This window comes from Terrapene carolina, unplaced genomic scaffold, assembly GCF_002925995.2.
Source record: "Terrapene carolina triunguis isolate 2854851 unplaced genomic scaffold, T_m_triunguis-2.0 Scaffold131, whole genome shotgun sequence".
Taxonomy (NCBI): Eukaryota; Metazoa; Chordata; order Testudines; family Emydidae; genus Terrapene; species Terrapene triunguis.
The window spans coordinates 21,780,731-21,804,178 of record NW_020664482.1 but is presented as its reverse complement, the minus strand read 5'-3'; the positions used below and the strand labels follow the sequence as shown (position 1 = coordinate 21,804,178).

At 43.1% G+C, this 23,448-nt stretch overlaps 1 protein-coding gene across 1 annotated transcript; it reads left to right on the top strand.

The window, feature by feature from the left end:
* Positions 1-451: 451 nt before the first annotated feature.
* ZC4H2 (zinc finger C4H2-type containing) lies at positions 452-19,176 on the top strand. The gene is made up of 5 exons (XM_026653101.2): positions 452-625; positions 12,012-12,183; positions 13,604-13,776; positions 15,269-15,431; positions 17,127-19,176. Exons 1-5 carry the CDS (start codon positions 573-575, stop codon positions 17,238-17,240), a joined length of 675 nt encoding a protein of 224 aa, XP_026508886.1. The 5' UTR covers positions 452-572; the 3' UTR covers positions 17,241-19,176.
* The last annotated feature ends 4,272 nt before the right edge of the window (positions 19,177-23,448 follow it).

The following is a 23,448-nucleotide window of genomic DNA, read 5'->3' as shown; positions in this document are numbered from 1 at the left end:
GTTGTATTGACTGAGAGCGAAAACAAAATCCCAAAGATATGCCTGTACATATCTTTGGACAACTGAGCATCAATTAAATGTCAAACATGAAACTGCATGTCTCTCAAAACTGTTGGAGCATTTTTTCTGTGTGATTTAATTTCCTTTTTCCTCAAAATCATGAATTTTTCCAACTGACTCTCAGTAGTCATTTATACGTCGTTTCAGTTAAAAGAGCAACAACCCACAACCCTCAGGGGGGAGGAACTTGGCTCCCTTACACTACTAGCAACCTTTGACATAATTAGCTGTGACAAATTGATTTAAAGTGTGGCTGCAGGAAGAGGAGTAAGAACGCTCTGCTCTGCCTTGTGGGCGTTGTAGTCTTTCCTCTTGCACATGCCTGGGCTGCAATAAGAAACTGGACTCTAACTCCCATAGTTCCCATTAGATTATACCGCACAGGCTCAGAGTCCATATGCCTGGAGTGGGTGGCTACATTGTGTCTATTGTATGGGTTGATTTTTGTTTTGTTTTGTTTTTTTGGGCTGGCATTTTGTACATCACGGGAGGTTTAAATTGGAGTGAAAAGCATGGCTGATGAGCAAGAAATCATGTGCAAACTGGAAAGCATCAAAGAGATCAGGTATGTTTTCTTTTGTGCAGCATCAGTAACACTAAGCTATTTTCCCTCTCCTTGAAGGAGTGAATGAGTTATACCGATTTGAAGAAGCTACTGTTATGTTACAAAATAAAATAAAATAAAATAAAAAAAAAACACCCCAACGAAAAACCCTGGGATGAAAGCTGGAGATAATTTTTTAAAGTAGGAAAAGAAGCATCTGCTGAGAGTGGGTGCCGTGAAACATGCATTACAGGGCGGTGATTGTCATGTATTTCCAGGGAATTAGCCTTAAGTAATAAAAAGGGGAGGGAGGTGGCAGCTATGAATGGACAACTGGAGATCTGTTTTAAAGCAGTTGTGGTTTTTAATTATTATTTATTCCGGTAAACTGTTAGGATTTTTTTTTTTTACCCATTCATTCCTAACATTCTTCTGGTTGGCTGCATCTAGGAAATTTTTGAAGGGAGGTGGGGGAGAAAATTACAGAATATAATGTATGTAGGTGAGCCAAATATGCATCCAGAGCACAGAAGCTGCTTTGAAATCAGGGAGGTGGGGTTGGGAAGTGATTTTTTTTTTTAAAATAACATTTATTCATTTGATTGGAATCACTTATAATACCCTGCAAAAGTGTCTGCATAGCTAATGCTTTGGGTAATATGCGTTGCAACAGTGTTGTGGCTTGCAGAGGAATTTGGGGGGTTCTTGTGGGGAGGGATTGAAAGGAAAGAAAACTGCGTCTTGGGAGATCTGTTTAGCCAGCTTACTTCTCTCTCTCTCTCACCTCCACTTGGAGAAGGAGTTAGGGTTAGGGGTGTTGTGTGAAGTCAGACTGGTGAATGTTCTTTTCCCTGTTCCCTTCCTGTTGTTTATTGTGGTCCCCTCCTCTGAAGGAGTTATTGGGGGCATAGGGTGGAATGAGGATGATGATGATGATGAAGCAGGGACACAATGGCACTAAGGCTGCTATTGCTTTCCCTTAAAGAGGTTTACCAGCAAGGCAGGAAGCTGAGTCTCTCCACTCTCCAGTGCAATCCAATATACCATTAATTTTTATATAGTGGCCTTCATAGAGTGAATCACAGGACATGTTGCAGGAAGAGTCAATCATAAGCAACAATGCATGGCACCAGGGTGGATTGTTTTGTCTGGCTTTAAATGCTCAGTTTGCGCCTTTTCGTTTATGAACATGATGTTCTGGTTACTGCCCGAGTTGCGTGCATTTAGCATGAATTTGTGCATTTAATAGCAAAAGCATGTAATAAGGAAAGTGCAATAATTTTGAAAGTAGCTGGGCGGAAGAACAAATAGCTGTGACTGGGATATATATGTAGGTATTTATACCATACTCATCAGCATGGTGAGTTGTGTTTTTATATTTTTGTATCAGGAAAATGTAAGAGGTTATCTGTGGAGTGCGGGTGGGGAGGGGGAAATCAATAAAATAAAAAATGTCACTGTAGCATGGTCAATCGATTGAGAAAAGAAACTGAAATCAAACCACAGAATAAGCAACAATTAAATTACTATCGTTTTTATAATCATTACACCTTTAACAAAATCTCCTAGTTGGAATACTGTCTGACTATGTAAAAGCAAATTATTCTACCATGCAAGGGCCAAGTCCTTCCTCATGCAAAGACTGCTCACATGAATAATGGTGGCAAGACCAGGCCCCAAATTATTTTTATGTATAGCGTACCAAAATACATATAATGAGACAGGACAGTGAACATGTTCCAGATTAATACTGAGGCTCTGAAACTTCTGTGCTCAACTGCCATAATTGTCATCTTTTAAAACAGATCATCAGCCAGCTAGAAGTTCTGTTGAGACGTGATTGTTGTAAAATGGGATTTAAATATCTGATTGATTTTCTGCTTGGTTGTTACAATACTTTGTATTTGGGAACATCAAGTACATTCAGTTTTTTGATTCAAAGGTGAATTTAACTGTAATTATTTAATTTGACACATTTTGCTGTTGTAGTTATTGGCCTTGTTGTAAATTATGGTGCCATGAAAGCGAAATGAAGATCTGTGAAATCTAAGAATCCTTCTACATCAAAGGGCTAAATCCTGATTACCATATTGACCTAAATAGACAGTCACATTTAACTGGGACAGATCAGGTGAATAAGGCATGTTGGTTTTGGCCCAAAATAGGCCAGATAAGAAATCACAAGCTCTGGATATTTTTACTTTTATGCCTGATTTATTTTAAATTACATAAACAAATTTTATGTGCTTAAAAGGTTCCACCATACTCTAATTCAGTGGTTCCCAAACTTGTTCCGCCGCTTGTGCAGGGAAAGCCCCTGGCGGGCTGGGCTGGTTTGTTTACCTGCCGCGTCCGGAGGTTCGCCCAATCGCGTCTCCCAGTGGCCGCGGTTCGCTGCTGCAGGCCAATGGGAGCTGCTGGAAGCGGCACGGCCCGAGGGATGTACTGGCAGGTAAACAAACCAGCCCAGCCCGCCACTTTCCCTGCACAAACGGTGGAACAAGTTTGGGAATCACTGTTCTAATTGCTGTTTATTTTAATTTGTACTCTGTCTGCCCTGTTCCACCTGCAGAGTTAAAAGGGCCTTTATAAATAAAATCACTAGCTGAAAAAAGCAAAATTTGCCCTATTGTTTTCTTTCACTTGATGTCTCTTTTGGAGATGAAGGGTGAGACCCTTTCCTATATTACGCCAAACTTTTATATTTATTAAAGGGACTTTATTGGGGTTTCAGGGGATGTCAGGGCCTGATCCTGAAAACACTTCTATACATGCTTAATTGGAAATCAATGGGATTACTCCAATCAGTAAATTTAAGTATGCATGTAAGGCCCCAATCCAGCAAAAACTTATACATGTGTTTGACTTTATGCACTGAGTAGTCCCATTGCTTTCGGTGGAACTACTCTCAGTGGTCAGACTAAGCACATATGTAAATCTATGCAAGATTGGGCTCCAGCATTCCCCCTGGGGAGAGGATGAGTGAGAGAGAGAATGAACCGCCCATGATAGATGGTAGTCACTTCCTGAGGACACTCAGGCCTGGTCTACACTAAAAAGTTAGGTCAAAGAAAGCCACCTTAAGTCGACCTGTTAAAGTATGTGTCTACACTGACGGGTCCTTTACGCCGACCTACATCGCCTCTAATGTCAACTTCTGTAATCTGCTTCTGTAAGAGGCGTAGCGCTTAATTCGATTTTCATGGGTAGACTGCGAGGTAGTGCAGATGCAGCGTTGTGTAATTCGACTTAATTGGCCTCCAGATGGTGTCCCACAATGCTCATCTGTGACCGCTCTGGAGATCATTCTCAATTCTGCTGCACTGCAGCCAGGTACACAGGAAACAGCCCCTCCCCTGCTAAAGCCCTGGGAATTTTTGATTTCCCATTTCCTGTTTGATCAGCATTGGGAGCATGCCAGCTTGAGCACAGTTTGAGTACACCCCAAACGCGCTCCAGCATGGTCTGCACAGGAAGTGGTGGATCTCATCGCTGTGTGGGGAGAAGAGTCTGTGCAGGCAGAGCTCCGATCCAGCAGAAGAAACGCTGATATCTACGCAAAGATCGCTCGTGGAATGGGGGAGAAGGCCTGCAGGAGGGACACACAGCAGTGCCGTGTAAAAATAAAAACTTCGCCAAGCGTACCAGAAGGCAAGGGAGCTGAACAGTCATTCTGGTGCTGAACCCCACACATGCCAGTTCTACAACGAGTGCATGAGATTCTCGGGGGTGACCCTATCAGCACCCCCACAGGCAATGTGGACACCTCACAGATGTGTGAGTCTAGGGACAACAAGGAGGATGATATGGTGGATGAGGAAGAGGAGGAGGAGAATGGGAGACAGGCAAGCGGTGGATCCATTCTCCCCAAGAGCCAGGAAATATTTTTAACCCCGGAGCCCTGTGGGTCGCAGGACATCATGGTAGCCGACCGTGATGCCGGGGAAGGCACCTCTGGTGAGTATACAATTACAATGAAAGTCCAGTTAAACTTTAGCGGGCACACACATTCGGTGGTATTGCATGTTTACTGTGAAGAAAAAGCAAGGTGCTGTAATTCTCTGCTTACAAGAGGCCGCTCCAGCTACGCAGACGGTGACTCCCGGAAAAGACTGTTTATGTGGTCTGGGATAGCCCAGGAATCCTCCATGGATCTCTCTAGGAAACTTTCATGGAATTACTCTGCAAGCCTTTGAAGAAGGTTTTTGGGCAGGTCAGTCTTATTTCTTCCACCATGGTAGGACACTTTCCCACGCAACTCCTGAATTAATTCTGCTGGCATCATTGCGGTACACAGCATAGCAGCATAAGGACTGGGTATATACCCAGACGCTTGCAGCATCTCCTTCCTTTCCGCCTCTGACCCTCAGGAGACTGATATCACATAGGATCGCCTAGGGGAAACGGGGGAAGTTCTCATTAAAAGTGCTCTTACAAGAAAAAAAGGGGCATGTAGACCCTCTGCACACACACACACATTCCAGATCGCCAAACACACGGCCGCTAATGTGCCTTTACTGTGCTCGGCATGGGTTGGCAAGTAGGTTAATGTGGCTGATAGGGGACTGGGGCCCCACATGAGAGATTCCGCAATTTGGGAGTGAAAACGTTCCCCCTCGCCCCACTCGTAAACAACTTCCAGTGGTGCTATGGGGAAGGCCCATTGTTCGACTAGCTACCTCTGCTGCTGACATGAGCCTGCCATAAACTTCATTAAAAGTGTGGTCACCCATGACCCGGGGTGGGGCCTACTCACCATGGCTGGAGCAGCAAAACAGCACAGCGAACGGTTACAGATTCTGATTATGTTATGGCTTGCACCTAGTGTAATAAAGGTGGGTTTTTTTGTTTTTTTTTTTATGAAAGCGGCCTTGCTATGGACACATTTTATTCATGTACAATGGCTCCTTTATTTTTTCCCATTACTGACAGCTAGAAGTGTGTCCTTCGGCATTTCATCAACACCTGAAAGCAGACTTTTGGTGATTAGAAGGAGGAGAAAGAGAACGTGGGAGGACATGGTCACTGAGATAATGAACGCCTCTGGGACAGCTGACACAGAGCTGAGAGCGTGGAGGATTTCACTGTCCGAAAAGTTAGACATGGACATGGAGAGCAGGAAAGATTCTAATGAGCAAGAGCGTGCGGCGTAGGATGAGATGCTTCGGATTATGAGGGACCAAGCAGACATGTTGATGCATCTGGTTGAACTGCAGGAACAGAAGCAGGAGGGTAGAGTCCCTCTGCAGACCCTGGTGAACAGACAGCCAGCATCGCCTGGCATAGAATCACCCTCTCTTAAGCGTTCCCTGAGGCGTGGGCGAAAAGTCCATTATCCCTTTCACTTAACTCAGGGGGAGGGTACAAGGAAAAGAAGGCACCCATTCACAGACCTTTGATGGTCTGGAATGAGGTGTTATGTTACACAGCTGAAAATGTTTCTCCCGTTCCAACTTTACAACCCCTTTTCCCCAAGGTTACCTTTTTTTGTGTTCTCCCTCTTTACTTATGTTTGTTAAATAAAGTAAATGGATTCGAGAAATAAATGTTCTTTATTGAGTAGAAGCAGTGGGCTTGGGTGGGGGGTTGGCTTTACAGGGACAGTGATACAAGGCAGGTGAAGGTTTGGGAAAGCACAATGCAGACAAGCAGTTCACATTACTGTGACTCATTATTGAAACGGCTTTTCAAAGCCTCGCATATACACAGCGCCCCTTGCTGTGCTCTTCTTATTGCCCTGGTGTCTGGCAGCTCAAAAATGGCTGCCATGAGATTTGTCTCAACTGCCCACCCTTGCAGAAAAATGTCCCCCTTTTTTTCACAGATATTATGGACCACACAGCAGGCAGCTATAATCATGAGGATGTTCTCTTCACTAAGGTCCAACCTTGTTAGGAAACTTCTCCAGCGCCCTTTCAAATGACCAAAGGCACATTCAACCACCATTCTGCACTTGCTGAAGCTATAGTTGAACCGTTTCTTACTGCTGTCCAGATGGCCGGTGTATGGGTTCATGAGCCATGGGAGCAAGGGATAGGCTGGGTCCCCCAGGATAACTATAGGCATCTCAACGTCGTCAGTGTTCATTTTGCGGTCTGGAAAGAAAGTCCTGGATTGCAACTTTTTGAACAGACCCGAGTTCCTAAAGATGCGCGCATCATGAACCTTTCCCGACCATTCTACGTTGATGTCGGTGAAACACCCCCTGTGATCCACCAGCGCTTGCAACACCATTGAAAAGTATCCCTTTCGGTTTATGTACTCTTTGGCAAGGTGGTCTGGTGCCGAGATGGGGATATGTGTGCCATCTGTCGCCCCACCGCAATTAGGAAACCCCATCGCAGCAAAACCATCCACTATGTCGTGCACATTTCCCAGACTCACTACCCTTCGTAGCAGAAGTCGGTTAATGGCCATGCATATTTGGAGCAACGCAGCTCCCACTGTTGATTTACCTACTCCAAATTGATTCCCCACTGACCGGTAACTGTCTGGTGTTGCAAGCTTCCAAATAGCGATCGCCACTCGTTTCTCCACTGTCAGAGCAGCTCTCATTTTTGTGTTGTTGAACTGCAGCGCAGGGGAAAGCTTTGCACAAAGTTCCTGGAAGGTGGCCTTCTGCATTCGAAAGTTCTGTAGCTACTGCTCATCATCCCATACCCGCAAAATGATGCGGTCCCACTAATCAGCGCTTGTTCCACGGGACCAGACATGGCGCTCAACAGACTGCAGCTGCTCTGTGACTGCCAGCAGCAACTGTGAATTGTTTTTTTTCAATGGCTTGCAGAAGGGCTGCTTGCAAGACATCACTATGTTCCGGGCGGCAGACCCTACTTCGGCTCTGGAAATACTGCAGGAGAAGGCGCGAGGTATTTGAGATGCTTACAGCAAGAGTGCACAACTGAGCAGGCTGGGGTTATGGCGCATGTGCGGCGGTTTTAAGGTGCAAAAACCACTGGGTTGTTTGCCATTGAACACAGTGCATCATGGGATGCCAATGCAATGTTCCCATTCTCCCCTGTGACAATGTTTTGGTCCCATGAGGCATTGCACAGACTTCCCAACACACACTGCGGCAAGTTGCAGTTGGAGATAGCTACCCACGATGCACTGCTTTGTGCATCGATGCAGGCACTGCTAGCGAGGATGCATTCCATCGAGACAATGAGCACGGTGTGGCCACGCACTATCGACTTAGTTAATTTGGGGACTCGAGGTCCAATTAGATAAAGTCGACTTGATTTTTGTAGTGTAGACAAGCCCTCAGACAGTATGGTGAAGAGGGCAGTATAGGAACTTAGAATGGAAAAGAATAGAAATGAGAGCAGTATCAACTATGTAGGCTAGGTTCCAAATTTAGGGTTTTTTTTCAAAAATAAATATTTTAAATGCCCTAATATTAGTGGAAATGTCTTCATAATTCAGGTGTACTTTGTTTTTTAATATTAAAAGTTTATTGTTTGGGTTGGAACAGTCCCCTGAAACTCCAATGTTGTTGCATTCTGGCAACACACTGGAACTAGAAAATGAAACTGACTAGTAACAGCAAAGAAATACCTTGCAACGCCAGCAACAAAAGTGCCATGCGAACACCTGTTCTCACTTTCAGGTGACATTGTAAATAAGAAGCAGGCTGCAGTATCTCCTGCAAATGTAAACAAACTTGTTTGTTTTAGTGATTGGCTGAACAAGAAGTAGGACTGAGTGGACTTGTAGGCTCTAAAGTTTTACATTGTTTTGTTTTTGAGTGCAGTTATGTAACCAAAAAAATTCTACATTTGTAAGTTACACTTTCACGATAAAGAGATTGCACTACAGTACTTGTATTAGGTGAATTGGAAAATACTATTTCTTTTGTTTATCATTTTTACAGTGCAAATATTTGTAATCAAAATAATATAAAGTGAGCACTGTGCACTTTGTATTTTGTGTTGTAACAGAAATCAATATATTTGAAAATGTAGAAAAACTTCCAAAAATATTTAATTTCAATTGGTATTCTATTGTTTAGCAGTGCGATTAATTACGATTAACTTTTTTAATCACAATTAATTTTTTTGAGTTAATCGCGTGAGTTAACTGTAATTAATCGACAGCTCTACTTTTGTGGTGGCTACAAGAAATTGACCAAGTATAAGGGACAGTATAGTTAATATATTTACTTTTTAAAATTACATAATGTATATTTAAAAGTGCATATATTTCGATTGAATCCCTCTGTCCCACCCTACTCTTGCTTCCAAATGTACTGGTGCAACCCCCTCTTCCTTTGCAAAGTCCCATTGAGGTCAATGGCACGGCACATGGAGTCAGAGTTCAGTGCTAGCAGATCTGGATGCAGGACTGGGGCCTTAGATTGTAAACTCTTCTGGGCATTGACTGTCTTCTGTCTGAGTGAGAATGCCTAGCATATTATGGATACTCCTGGAAAGCACATAATTAATAACAGTGCACTGAAAAATTCACATTACTCACAGTGCGTAAAGTTAAGCACTTGTGTAAATCTCTGTAAGATTGGGCCCTAACACTGTAAGAATAACAAATTTTAATACCAGTTGCTCTAATTCTCTTCATCCTCCCACTCAAAAGTAATAAATATAAAATAAATATGCATTCATTTTCTAAAACTGTTAAGACATCATGCACATCCTGTCTCCGCAGTGGATGAAAGACTTCTCTCCAAACTCTTGTAAATTTGTGAGTTCTAGAGAGTTGTATGATACGTTTTTCTTCTTAATTTTCATCAGATTATCAGTTATGAATGTTTGCTTCATATAGAGAAAATGGCACTATTAATCCTGAAAGTAAAAAGTATGACAACTTTATTATTATTACTAAATAACTCCCCAGAGTTTACTGTGGTCGTTTGAAAAACTCTTAAGTGACCATTAATTCTTCACAGAGGCTAATATACTTTTGATTTGGGCCACTGGAACTGAAGTCCAGTCAGCAACTACTTCCTTGTTGAAATAAGCACTGCCTCTGGCTGCAGAAACCAATGCATTCAGGTAGCCGTTTGTTTTGACAAAATGATCTCTGGCTTGATTAGGGGATGACTTTTATCAATATAATGCTTTTATAGCTGACTGGTTTTTTCCAGACGTTTTTACTTTCATGGGCTGATTCTGATTCTTCAAAACTGGGACAGTTGGCTTCCTTTAAAAAAAAAATGTTTGTATCTATATAAAGCATATAATATTCTCTTTAATAATACATGGCATATACCATATGAAATATACATGCCTATAGCTTAGGGTTGCCACTCATCCGGATTTTACCCAGACAGTCTGGTTTTTGGCTTCTGTGTCTGGGTGCCATTTAGGGTTGCCAGGAGCCTGGTTTTTGACTGGAAAGTCTGGTCAAAGAGGGGACCTGGCAGTGTCTGGTCAGATGTACTGATGGACATCAAAAGTCTGGTCTCTGTGGGGTGAGGGGAGGCGCTAGGTCATTAACCCACACCAGCCCCTGTTCAGCTGGGGCTGCCTCCTGCCTGCAGGCAGGCTCCTAGTCATGCTGCAGCAGCTCCCATTCCAGCTCTGGAGCAGAGGGAACCCAGCTCCGTGGCAGGGGTTTGTGTGTGTGTGTGTGGGGGAGAGGTACGTGGAAACAATTCAGCAAGCAATGGGGGTGGGGGGAGAGAGGAGCGAGTGATGGGGGCGGGGGCAGAGCGGGGTCTTGGTGGAATAGGCAGGGTAGGGCGCGGGTCTTTAGGGGTCTGGTTACCAGCAATTAGAAAGGTGGCAACCCTACTGTAACTGTAAAATATTCATCTAAGTGAATATCTTTGTAAATATCTTTGGGTGACCTCTGAGTCGATCCAATTCCATGTCTGGCTTTGTACTGTGCACACCCCTGCTGCCAGCTTTTCTACTCCCCAGTGTAATGATGCTGATCAGAAGCAACATTAATCCAACGTCTAGAGGGAGATTTTTTATTTTTAAGGCTGTTTTTAAAATGTCTCATGTGATGAAGGACTTTGTTGTATTTTGTTCCAAAGAAGCATGTAAAATTTCATTCAGGATTTTTTTAAAAAATCTCCTTTTATTGATATTATCAGTGTTGGACATTTCTGCTATGGGTATATTACACCCTAGAAAAATAACCCATGGTGCTGTGTTTTGGATCTCCTGCAGTTATCTCAGTCCCATCCATAAAACCCATGATAGGAGCCAGAATTTGTTACCCAAGGACTTGATCCTGGTCTATTTGAAGGTCTTTGGTCAGATTTTGATTTCTCAACAGAATGATCACAGTTCCTCTGGTTTTCATTTTCGATCTCTTTGAAGCTATAGACTACTTTAAAAATGCACAGGGGAGGGATCAGAAGTACCGGAGGCTTAAGCGGGTATTGTATTTGGTCTTGGAATTGGACACAAGGGATGTAAGAGGAGGGGTAACAGAAGCAGCTCCAAAGCCTTCACAATAGCAGAGTTGGTGGGCACAGTTCTGATGAAAGCAGGGGCTGCATCTCTAAGATCATGTCTTTGGAAAGTGAAGATTGGAATACAATTGAATCATGGCCTGGCTAAACTGGATTGGGAACTAGAACTGGTTCCTGCCTGTCTGGGCAACTGTTTTAAAATGGAGATGGTCATGAAGCAGTGCCGATTCAACTAATAGTAAGCATAGCTCTGCTATGTTGCTTAAACAGCCAGTCCCTCTCTCCTAGCTTTGGAGGGAAAGACATTGCTCCAGACTCCATAGCTTTTATGTGTAGAAATATGGGGTTGCACCATTTTAAAAAGAAGAAACAAAAACTGGAATGTAGAACAAATGGAGCTGCAGTTACAAATAGCATTAAAGGGGCTGGAGGTCAGCAGAAAACTGAGACTACCCTGTGGACTGCAGGTGGAATTTTAGATGCTTTGAAATGCCATCAGAACTTTTGATATCTTGGAACATCCTTTGTATAAAGCAAAAGTCTGCATTTTAGTGTCTCAGTCTACTGTCGAGATAGTTGGCATTTGCATCCTATACTTCATTTCTCAAAAGCTCCTTTAAAGCCCAGCAGGAATGAACATTTCTCTAGAATTTCCTCTCTCGTGATTAAGGTTTAATCATGACTGATACAATGCTGAACACAATTGTCCTGGTCTACAGTAACTGCTAAATCATGGTAAGTTTCATGTAATCTAACTCTATTGTCCAATACAATAAAAAAGTTGTAGTGGAGACAAGACCAGTGACAGAGTTGGGATTAGAACCCAGGAGTTCCCTGATTCCAGGATTCTGCACAGTCCACCCCAGTCTTTCAAAGATATACTTTAGTTCTGACCTTATCAACTTTTGCCAACCCCTTGCTATCGATGTGAACACATTTGCTTGTGGGATGTCTCTGAGCAAACAGAATTTACATTGACATTACGGCAGTTGTCCCTTTATATTTGTAATTTCCGGTGGGTTGTAGGAATAAGACTTTGCAGATGGAAAAGATCAAGGCACGCCTGAAGGCAGAGTTTGAAGCCCTGGAATCGGAGGAGAGGCACCTGAAGGAATACAAGCAGGAGATGGACCTTCTGCTGCAGGAAAAGATGGCCCATGTGGAGGAGCTGCGGCTGATCCATGCTGACATAAATGTGGTATGTAGCAGGGGGATTGTGGGCAGGATATACTTTATATATAGTTCCATATGGATTGTCCTAAGGATATACAGTTGACAGATTAGAGATATGCCACCTGAGCTTTCCTGACAGCATGAAAGGATTATATAGATTGTATCAAATGAGTTAAAGTTAGTCACTGTTAGTGCTTGTCTGTATCAGGCAAGATGATTTTCAATAATAGACATGGGAGGGATTTAGGTCAAAGGGAACGAACAACCAAACCCATTGCTGCTGCAATGGTACCAGCAGCCATAGTAACGTTATTCTGACTCTTCCTAGCAAATAACCCTCTTAGTGCTGCCTAATTTAACACCTAGAACCTGGAAGGCTTTGGCAGCTTTCTGGGGTTTGGGTTGTTTTCTTTTTGGGAAGCAGGGATAGTGGGATGGTTTGTTATGTTTGCATAGTGCCTAGAATCAGGGAGCCTCGATTTCTCCCTGAGACAACTAAGCACTGCTGCAATACAAATAGTAAAACAAGCAGGAGAGTGAAGGATATTAATACAAAATAGGGAGAGTAATTATTAGAGGGGTACACTGGAGAGTGCTGAGGATTTGTGAACTGCTGGGTTTGCAAAACCATTCTGAATTAGCAGCTCCATTCACCTGCAATTTTAAATCCACACTTTTCTTAAGGGTGAGTAAATATTTTTAAAATGTTGAGCTAAAGGGAAGCCTGGGCTCTGTATTAGGGATGGAAAAGCTCCCAAACTGTGGGTAGGCACAAGTGGGTGCCTTGAATATATGGCACATACACCACCTTCATTTGTCATTAGAATTTTCTCACCCCCTCCACTCCCTGCTTCTCTTTCACGCTGTCCCACTTGCACTTGGTGTTTCCCTCAGATTATCTTTCTCTCTGCTGCTTCTCTCCCTCTCTTTCCCAAGTGGAACATGAACTCAACAACATCCGAGTTAAACTTTTGAACCCATGGGGTATTTGGAAAGGCTTGAAATAATGCAAATGAGTTGGCCCTGCCCCAGTGGAGATTTTTTTTAAGGGTTATTTTTATAACCTTCCTTGAGAATCTTTCCAAAGTGCCCGCATTTGGTGATCCAGCTAAGCGGTTATCACATTGGCCTTCCTGGGCTGCTGTGCAGAGGAAGAAGGAGGTGCAAGCTGAATCCTTTCTTGACACTACCTCACATGTTTAACCCAAAAACATTGCCCGGCCTAATTGCTTCCAGCTGCTTTTTCCCTGCCCATATTCCACCCCACAGAATGTTAACTCTTTATTTGGCCATTTCATTGTCTGCCTATTCTGCACCCATCTGAATGTAAAAAGCTCCACTTTCTAAAGGAGCAACATCATCTTTGCACTCTGCCACCTCTGGCTGGTGAATCAGAGAGCTGTGAATGGAGCAATCTGTTAAACAAATGTTATCTCCTGTTTCAGATGGAGAACACCATCAAGCAGTCTGAGAATGACCTCAATAAGCTCTTGGAGTCCACTCGGCGCCTGCATGAAGAGTACAAACCCCTGAAGGAGCACGTAGATGCCCTACGGATGACTCTGGGCTTGCAGAGGCTGCCAGATCTGTGTGAGGAGGAAGAGAAACTCTCTCTTGAGTAAGTCTCTAGATCAAACATTATTTGGCCTTGTAACCAGTTATGATTCTGTTGGCATTTTGTCATTTTTGTTTCTGGGCCCAGCTGGAAGGTAGGAACTCAGAGGCAATCATGAAAAACAAAATTAATTGAAAGTGGAGGAAGCATGTATGTGCGACAGAAATTAGCCAGCCTTTTACAAGCCTCCAAAAAGGTTCTGTCTGAATAGGGGGCAAAGATCGAAGTTACATTTAGATCAGCCAAAGCTGCAAACCTCAGCTCTGACCTGCAAATTAAAGGGTGTTTGAATCTAAGGTTTTGATTCTACTCTATCTCTAATTTTACATTACATGGTACTTTTTCCAAAGGATCCATTTCTTCCATTTGAGTAGCAGGTATGGGTATGATGCAAGGGAGGAGAGGAACCCAAAACTATCACCCACACTATGTCTTCTACTACATGGGTGGCTTTAGTGAGTCTTGGTCAGAGTTCAAATTTGTGCTACAGCTATTAAAAAAAAAAAAATCACAGAATCTAATCTGGTAAACTGTGGCTGAATCCAGATGTTTGGATCTATGGAAGAAATGTAAAGGATATGCTTTTCTTTTTGAAAACCAGGGAGGACGTTAATGTTTCTATCGAGAATGACCCATCTAGCCTTGTATCCAGCAGAGACCAACCCCTCATGCTTGAAGGGAAGGGGACAAATTCTCTGCTTTGGCTCATGTGATCTTATTGGGTGATTTCTTCCTGATCCACTGTGAATAATCTGATCCTCCTGTGGTCTTAAATATATAAAATCAACTCTTACCCCTGGAACATATTACATTAATAATTATGCAGTTCATCCCTTGCTGCAGAATTGTGCTCCAAAATCTCAGTTTATATTAAAAACAAAGAATAAAAAACATTTCTTAGTGCTTGTTGATGCAGATAAAACTTTGAAAACAAGAACCTGAAACATAGTATATCAGCTTTGCTATAATTATTCCACTAACCAGTTACATGATCGAATCTGGCTCAATAACATTAAAAAATTCACAAAAACCTAGATATTGAGAGTGGATGGAATTCATTACTTGACAAGTCTTCTCCATGTATATTAGGATGATCCTTAATTAATGATTGTCGGTGGGCTTGTGGTTTTGGCCACATGTAGTATTTTAACTATTGTCATTATCCCATTTTAAAAAATTTGGTCCAAATGAGTCCTTGGTGCAAGTCATTTGATTCTAGAAGAAGAAAACCAGAGTTGAATTTGGCCCATGACGTTTTAGCACAGAAGTGGGTTCATGCATCCAACGAAGTGGGTATTCACCCACGAAAGCTCATGCTCCAATACGTCTGTTAGTCTATAAGATGCCACAGGACTCTTTGCTGCTTTTACAGATCCAGACTAACACGGCTACCCCTCTGATACTTAGCACAGAAGAGTCATTACAAATCAATGCTTGTTAAATAAATAAATGACAGGCCAGCAGTTGATTATAATTTTGGTTTGTTTTTGTATAGTTACTTTGAAAAGCAGAAAGCTGAATGGCAGACAGAACCACAGGAACCTCCCATTCCAGAATCTCTGGCTGCAGCTGCAGCTGCTGCCCAACAGCTACAAGTGGCTAGGAAACAGGACACCAGACAGACAGCAACTTTCAGACAACAGCCACCTCCAATGAAGGTGAGGCGTTATCTCTTGGGGGTCAAATACACAGGCTTGTCTCTTGGGTGATTGGAACATATCATGTTTATAAAGGAATTAGCACTAAAAATAATGATGTGCCCAATTCTTATTTTGCCTGCTTTAGAGTAAACCAAAGGCAATTCCACTGAAGTTAAAAGAGCTGCACCAGTCAGTGAGAGTTCAGAATCAGGCTCTGTATCTTGTATGACTCCCCCTGTAGGGACTCTTCAGTCATAGGACAGGTACTGTCAGTTTCTACTCTCTGTGCTTCCTGAGCTTGAGAAACATTATTGTCACAAGGAGAAAATATCAGGTACTAATGGGTTCTTCAACCCAGCAGAGAAAGGCATGACAAGAACTAGTGGCTGGAAGCTAAAGCCAATTTCAAATTAGACATATGTCACACATTTTTAACAGAGAAGGTGATTAACCATTAGAAGAAACTACTAAGTCTATATCTACACTACAACTTATGTTGGCATAACTTATGTCACTCAGGGATGTGAATAAACCACTCTCCTGAGCAACATAAATTACACCGGCATTATGTGCACAGCGCTATATCGGCGGGAGAGCGTCTCCTGCCAGCATAGATTCTGCTGTTTGCGGAGGTGGTTTTATTATGTCAACGGCAGAGCGCTCTCCCGTCAGCATAGTGTCTTCACCAGACGTGCTGCACTGGCGCAGCTGCATTGGTACAACTATGCCGCTGCGAGCACTGTACGTGTAGACATGGCTAAGGAAAGTAGTGGAGTCTCCATCTCTTGATGTCTTCAGATTAAGACTAGATGCCTTTCCGAGGGTATGCCTACTGGATGTGGAGGTGTAACTTCCAGCTTGGAGAGGCGTACCTGTGCTAGTTTTGACTGTGTTAGTATGCTTAAAACTAGACTTGAAGCTGCAGCTACATGGGTGCCGGGATGGGCTAGCCACTCCAAGTATCCTACGTATGTATTTTGGCTGGCCAGCCTGTCCCACCGCCCATGTAGCCATGGCTACATTGCTTCTTTTTAGGGCACTAGTTCAATCAGAGCTAGCATGGGCACGTCTCCCCGAGCTGGAAGTTACATCTCCAGCTCCACTGCAGACATATCCTGAAAGATATGGTTTAGTCAAGCACAAGTTATTGGGCTCAATACAGGGATAAGTGAGTAGAAGTCTATGGCCTGTTGTATACAGGGGGTCAAACCAGATGATCTAGATAGAGGTGCCTTCTGACTTAAAATCTATGAAATCACAGCTGGCCTCCTAAACAATTTTTCTGATACAGTCAGACATTGTCAGTACAAAAATCTTGAAAATGTGAGGGAAAGCTCAAAATAAATTTGAATTTAATATCAAAATAAATGATAAAGTGAGGCTGCACTGGCAGTTTTATTCATTTGAAAATTTAATTCAACAAATCCTTTAGTTTTCAACTGACCTGAAGTTGCTGTAGGATCTAGGAACCTTGCCGCAGAATTTAGTTCCAGTTCGCCACTGAGTATGCAGGGCCTTACTTATTTTTCCTGTACAGTAAGTTAACTTATTAGAGCAGGTAACATGCCCAATAAGCAATGTGTCTCAACAGAACTTCATGGGTTTATTACCTCACAGAGAAATGGGTTGCTAACAGGGTCCTGGTCCATGACTGGGATTCCTAGGCACTATTTCAATACAAATAAATTAATAAGATGTAACATTGCATTGCAGGCCTGTTTATCATGTCACCAGCAAATTCATCGGAACGCACCGATCTGTCCACTCTGCAAAGCAAAGAGCCGGTCTCGGAATCCCAAAAAACCCAAGAGGAAACAGGATGAGTGAAACACAGAAAATCCATGGAGAAAACATGTGACCCATCCTAATCCCTTTCCAGTAGAACTGTAAACGTGGCCAGTTTATTGAAGTGCAGACTTAAGTATGACTTACCCATTGTTTTCTAGTTAATGTGACGTAAAGCACAATGTTTCTCTTCCGTCTTAATTTCCATCCAGTCCTCACATTCTGGTTTTAGGAGAAGTGCTGATGGTGCTACACTTTAACATTTTAGTCATTCCATCTTTTTGACTCCTAAGCCAAATGGAACTTCTAATGCAAGTAGTCTGAATGCCGATGAGCACTTTGTAGATCTGATTGCAGAGAAGGACAGATGATCCCTCCTGTGAAGATATATTTGAGGATACATGTTTCATAGTTAAATACATTAGACCTAAGGTACCACTACTGTACTTGCCAAAATGTCCCTGTGTTTTTCTATCTCTACACTGTTTGCCACATAGTAACTTTTGCTAAAAAGCAGGCACTGTCTATAAAACCAGAATATTCTTAATGATCAAGTGTTACTACAGCAAGTTGTTTTTTTTTGTTTTTTTTTGAGAGAGAGAGAGTTGTTGCTAAAGGATTACTCTAATTTTCTCATAACAGAAATCCACTTGAGGCACAGAAGTTGCTGAATATCCATTTGCTATGCTAAAGACCCATGCCTTGACCTAACCAGCAAGATTACATGGGCTAGATATAGAGTAAAACTCAGCGTATCCAAGGATTTGGGGGTATGTCTGAAATGACCGGGAAAAATAGGGTTATGGGCACACGGGAGATCAACATATAGTTCAGTTTTATGGGGTTTGATTGTATGGTTCCTACAGAACTGGATTAAAATTTGAGAAGGGGATCAAGCCATTGTATCCATATTAATATAAAATTATGTTTAGCATCTTAGTTAGGCCATTTTCAGCAATCGTAAAACAGACTTCAATTCAATTAAGAACTAACTAAGGCCTCAACAGCATTTGTGGACTTCCTGGGCTCTGCTGCCAAAGAGCTAATCCTAGTTCTTCAGGGGAAATCATAAAATACCCTGGATTTTAGTGATCATTGACTGCAATATTAGCCATTCTAAACCTCCTCTCCCCCTTACAACTATGGGTCAAAATCAGCTTTAGAGTAGGCAGGTACAACGCCCATTGAAGTCACAAGGAATTTCACTTGTGTACGCCTGAGTAGTACTGGTTGAAAATTTTATGGTGAAAACTGAGTTTTTGACAAAAGGAAGTTTTCACCAGATGAGTGCACTTTCCTATAAAAACTTCTTGTTTTTCAACAAAAAAAAATCAAAATTTTCCACAGAAAAAAGCCATTTTCCAACCAGCTCTACTCCAGAGCTGACTTCCACTTCTTGCTCTACACATGTGCCAACAGAGCTCTGGCTGGAGTATCTATCAGATTCCCCTGATATAGGGTGAGCGCCTTTCCTTATTTCAGCCAAAGTAAGAGTAGCTTCTCTGAGGAAGGGCAAGAACAGGGACCTAGAACCTCCTGGTTTCTAATCCCAACTATACCACTTAGTCCTGGTGCCTTGAGAACATAACTAACTGCTTTGTGATTGACACTCTTCAGTAGGGCTGATAATACTGACTTGTCTCACAGGGGGATTGTGCAAATTAAAGAGCCTTGAATATTAAGAATATTTCTAAAGTACTAAATATTCTTTTCAATAACACTTGGGATTACAGAAGGAGGGAGCCCCTTCCCTAGGTTTTTATCCTCCCCTCTCCATTGCCCCAATCCTTCATCCATACTTGTGCTGGAGTGGTTGTATTAAGGCAGAGGACCCCAAACTGTGGGACATTCCCCTCCCCCCCCCCCAGGAGGGCATGGAGGTACGTTCAGGTTTGGGGGGGCCCAGGCCAGCCCCCATGGAGAGCGGAGAGGGAGGGACATCCAGCCCCTCTCTGTCCCCAGTTCCGCTCCAGCCCCAGCCTGGGCTCCCAATCCTGAACACAGCTCCACTTCCAGCCCCGGGCCCTGACCCGGCTCCCGACCACAGCTCCTCAGGGGTGGGGATGTGGGGGAGAATAGATTCCATTACTGGTAAGGGGAGGTGTGACAGAAAAAGTTTGGGGACCACTGTATTAAGGATTTTTGTTTTAGTTAAACACAGAATAAGCCACACCCTGGTGAGGAGACTTTACCTGCTACTGGGGACCATACAAACCCACATAAAAAGCTTTTGCTGGCCAAAGCACATGAATTGCCCTAAGTCCCCCGCTGCTTGCCACAGGGTGACTGTGTGGTTGTATTATTTAGATGGAATAAATGTGCCAAAGGTGTTAACATAACCCAGTTTCTGTCCAGAGTTTGCTATACAGCGACATCAGCCTGCTTAGTACCATGGCAAACACACCATTCAAAATCCTATTAACCTTTTATTAAAGATACAGAAAAGAAGGAAAAACAGTTAAAGCATTTGAAATGTGCAGTATTAAATAGGGCTTTAATTTGAACAACATCCCTTGTTCCTTTTAGCTGGAAAGAGTTTTAGAAGGAAAAATCCCTTGTTGGACAGTCTCTTAGATAGTATCAAAGATGGTAATAACTCTCCTATTGGGGAAAAGAGAAGAAGTTAGTTGAGCTGGGCTGGAGCTGTTATTGTTCTTGTTAAAGTCTGATCCCATTTCGTCCCAGGTGGTGTTTGGGAGTCAGCTGGAGCCAGTAGAGGTGGTGATGTCACCTGAGTCCCTCTCTCTGGCCCAGTCTGGTCAGGACATCTCTCAGGATTAGGAAGGCAAAGGCTTGGGGTCCCAGGAAATGGTGGGAGTGGCCGCCAGGATGGTGAAGCTTGCTTCAGTCGTCTGTCTGTCTGTTCTTCCGTATTTTCCCCACAAAGTCTCTTCCTTTAAGGACCCACAAAGGGAATGATGGGTGAAATAGCTCTTCCCCTCTCTAATTTGTCCACCAGTTAGGCCACGTTTCTAACATACCAGTTTTAGTTAATTAATTTCCAGACCCACACTTTCTTTCTTGTTCATTTCTCCACACCATCCTAGAGTTTTATCAGTACACCTTTGAGTTTGGACTAATTCCGTTTTTCTGTCTGGTTTTCTTGCACCTGTTTATACCATTCTGCATAAAAAATAACTTGACCTACTTTTCATGATTAATTCCCAACAGGCAAAACATTATAGGCCCAGTTGTCCCAACGGGATTTTATTGAAGTGAGCCACTTATTGCAAGTTTAGTTCATCTTGTAGTGTTGTAATAGTTTCATAACCATATAAACATCTATCAGCAGCGAGAGCACTCAGAACCTTCTGCTTCTGAAAATACAGGCCTCTACCACTCAATATAAATGGGCATTTTTCTGTTAGATTTAGTATTAGGACTAAGAGCCTCTGTGGGATATAGCCACTAGAAGGTAATCTGATCAGACACATTCTTGATCAAATCTGACATTCCATTCAGTAGAGGGCAGTGGTGACATTGACTGACAGTCTTTTATGTCTTGACTCCTGTTTATTAAAAATAAATGCTGTATTCTACTTTTAAATGTTGAAGGGCCATATGCTACCTGCCCTCAATAGTGTGACTGTTGGGGTTAATGGAAAATGTGTATAGTTAGAAGGCAGCATAAGGGCCCTTAATCTGAATTCATGAGAGGGAGCATCATCCTGTTAATAGCATATATACATAATTTCAAAAAGTAATGACAATGGACATTGGGCAAATGGGTCTGCAATGAAGTAGTTTGCTCAGAAAAGTAGATTTGTAAAGTCCTTGTGACATCCTGTCCTGTGGATAGCTGAAGGGATAGACTTTGTCCTGACTACTCTCACTTCACTGTTACATTCCAGAGTTACTTCCTCCTTGGGGATTTCTAGAGCAGAGCTCTGACTGAACTGAAGAGTGCTTGGAGATGTACCATTTTCTAAGTCAGTGCTCTGCACTTTTTTTTTTTTTTTAAATCTAGTCTCTGGCACCTTCGTGTTTAACAAGCTAACTTTTTTTAAAAATAAGGAAAAACACATTTTTATAATATGTGCATGTTGCATATCTAGTTTATACCCATCATGTATTAGTATTTACATGGCTGTTTTCATATTCTTTACAAAGCTGTGCCATATCAATAGCGTGCTTTGTTGGTTTTGTATTTTTTTCTTTTTTACAAAATTGTGCCATATGAATAATGTGCATTTCTAGTAGTAAGTCAAACTATGACCCCAAGGAGTCAAAAGTTGTTTATGTATTTAAGGGAGAGGGGTTCTTTCATAGGGAAAACAGTATTCTCCTGTTACCCCTGTTGCAGATTGCAGGAAGATTATTGGATGGCTTCTGACATGACAGCACTGGGCCCTTTCTTTTCCACTCATCTTTTTTCTCGTTAAGAGACTATACAAACCTATATTATGAAATATTGATTTCAGGGGCCTCATTTGCTATGGGGAAAGGGGGGCAGTGGTCCCTCAAGACTTCTCATAGGTCTGTATGCTCCATTATGTCTTCCATTTTTTGCAATCCCCCTTCCCCCCCAGACTTTGCAGGATTATAATATAATCGCATATAATTTTCTATATGATGACACAACTTTGCCACCTCCTCCCCCTGTCCAGAATTTTTCTGAAATGACACCCCTTATTGATTTCTTGCTCTTTTAGGCATATGAGCAAACGATCTGCACCATAGTTCTTATTATATAATTTCTGTATTTTCTGGTAAAGTAAAAGCCTCTAAAGATCAACAGTGGCCTCTAATTTTGCACCTATGAATAACTTTGACAATTCATATTTTAATATGTGCACTCAAGAGTTAACTGATGGTTGTCAGGTGTCGGGTTTTTGACTGGAACACCTGGTTGAAAAGGGACCCTGACGGTTCCGGTCAGCACTGCTAACCGGGCCGTTAAAAGTCCAGTGGGCGGCATAGGCAGGTTCCATGCCCGGCTCCCAGGAAGTGGCCGGCATGTCCCTCTGGCTCCTAGGTGGAGGCGTGGCCAAGGGGGCTCTGCGCGCTGCCCCCACCCCGAGTGTCGGCTCTGTGGGTCCCATTGGCCGGGAACCACGTCCAATGGGAGCTGCGGAGGCAGCCCCTGCAGGCACGCAGAGCCCCCTGGCCGCACCTCCACCTAGGAGCTGGAGAGATATGTGGTCGCTCCCCAGGAGCTGCCAGAGGTAAGTGCCACCCAGAGTCCGCACCCTGAACCCCTTCCTGTTCCCCAACCCCCTACCCCAGCCCTAAGCCCCCTCCCGCACCCTGAACCCTTCAGCCCTGGCCCCACCCCAGAGCCTGTACCCCCAGCTAGAGCCCTCATCCCCCGTACCCCTGCCCCAGCCCGGAGCCTCCTCCCACACCCTGAACCCCTCAGCCCCACCCCAGAGACCACACCCCCAGCCAGAGCCCTGACCCCCTCCTGCACCCCAACCCCCTGCCCCAGCCTGGTGACAGTGAATGAAGGTGGGGGAGAGCAAGCGACGGAGGGAGGGAGGATGGAGTGAGCGGGGGGTGGGGCCTCGGGAAAGGGGCAGTGATGTTCGATTTTCTGCAGTTAGAAAGTTGGCAACCCTACCATCAGCATGCTTGCAATTAAGTGAACCTGCCCTCTACTGCAAGTTACAAAATTAGAGGCCATTTCTGAAAGTATAGCCCCAGTTGTTTTGCTTCTAAGATCAGACTGCTCCAGCAGGGCTCAGGTAAGAGCTAACTAACATCCTTAGTAAGTAAAATACAAAAGACACTGTTCATCCTTATTTGAGAGCCTTCTGCCTTTCCCTCATTAGTTATATTCATTAGTGCTAGCCTTGAGTTTCAATGGGTTCTGTGTTTTAAATATTATACTCCTGTGCCCAGTTGGAGTAATGTGCTAAATGTTCAGCGTGTCTGTACAGTCCTTTTTAATAAACATTGTTTCATGCCATATTTCCTTCTGTGGAGTATTTTTACATATATTTGATTGCATTAGTCATGATTAGCCAATGTTTTGCAAGCTAAAATCTCAGTTCCTTAGTTTTTTAGAATACAGTTAGAAATACCCCTCTTACAGCAAGCTGATGGAGTTGAAGGTGTTACAGACTAAAGGAAATAAAGGTCCCTGTGCAATGAGCTTTTGTTTGGAAGGAGTGAGGAGTAGAAAGGAAGATAAGACAAGGCCAGTGCTTGGCACTATCCAAGCTTCCCAGTCACATTCCTGGAACACCTATCTATTCTGCTTGCATTCAAAAGATTTCTGAATCCAGATAGAATGATGCCGAGAAACAGA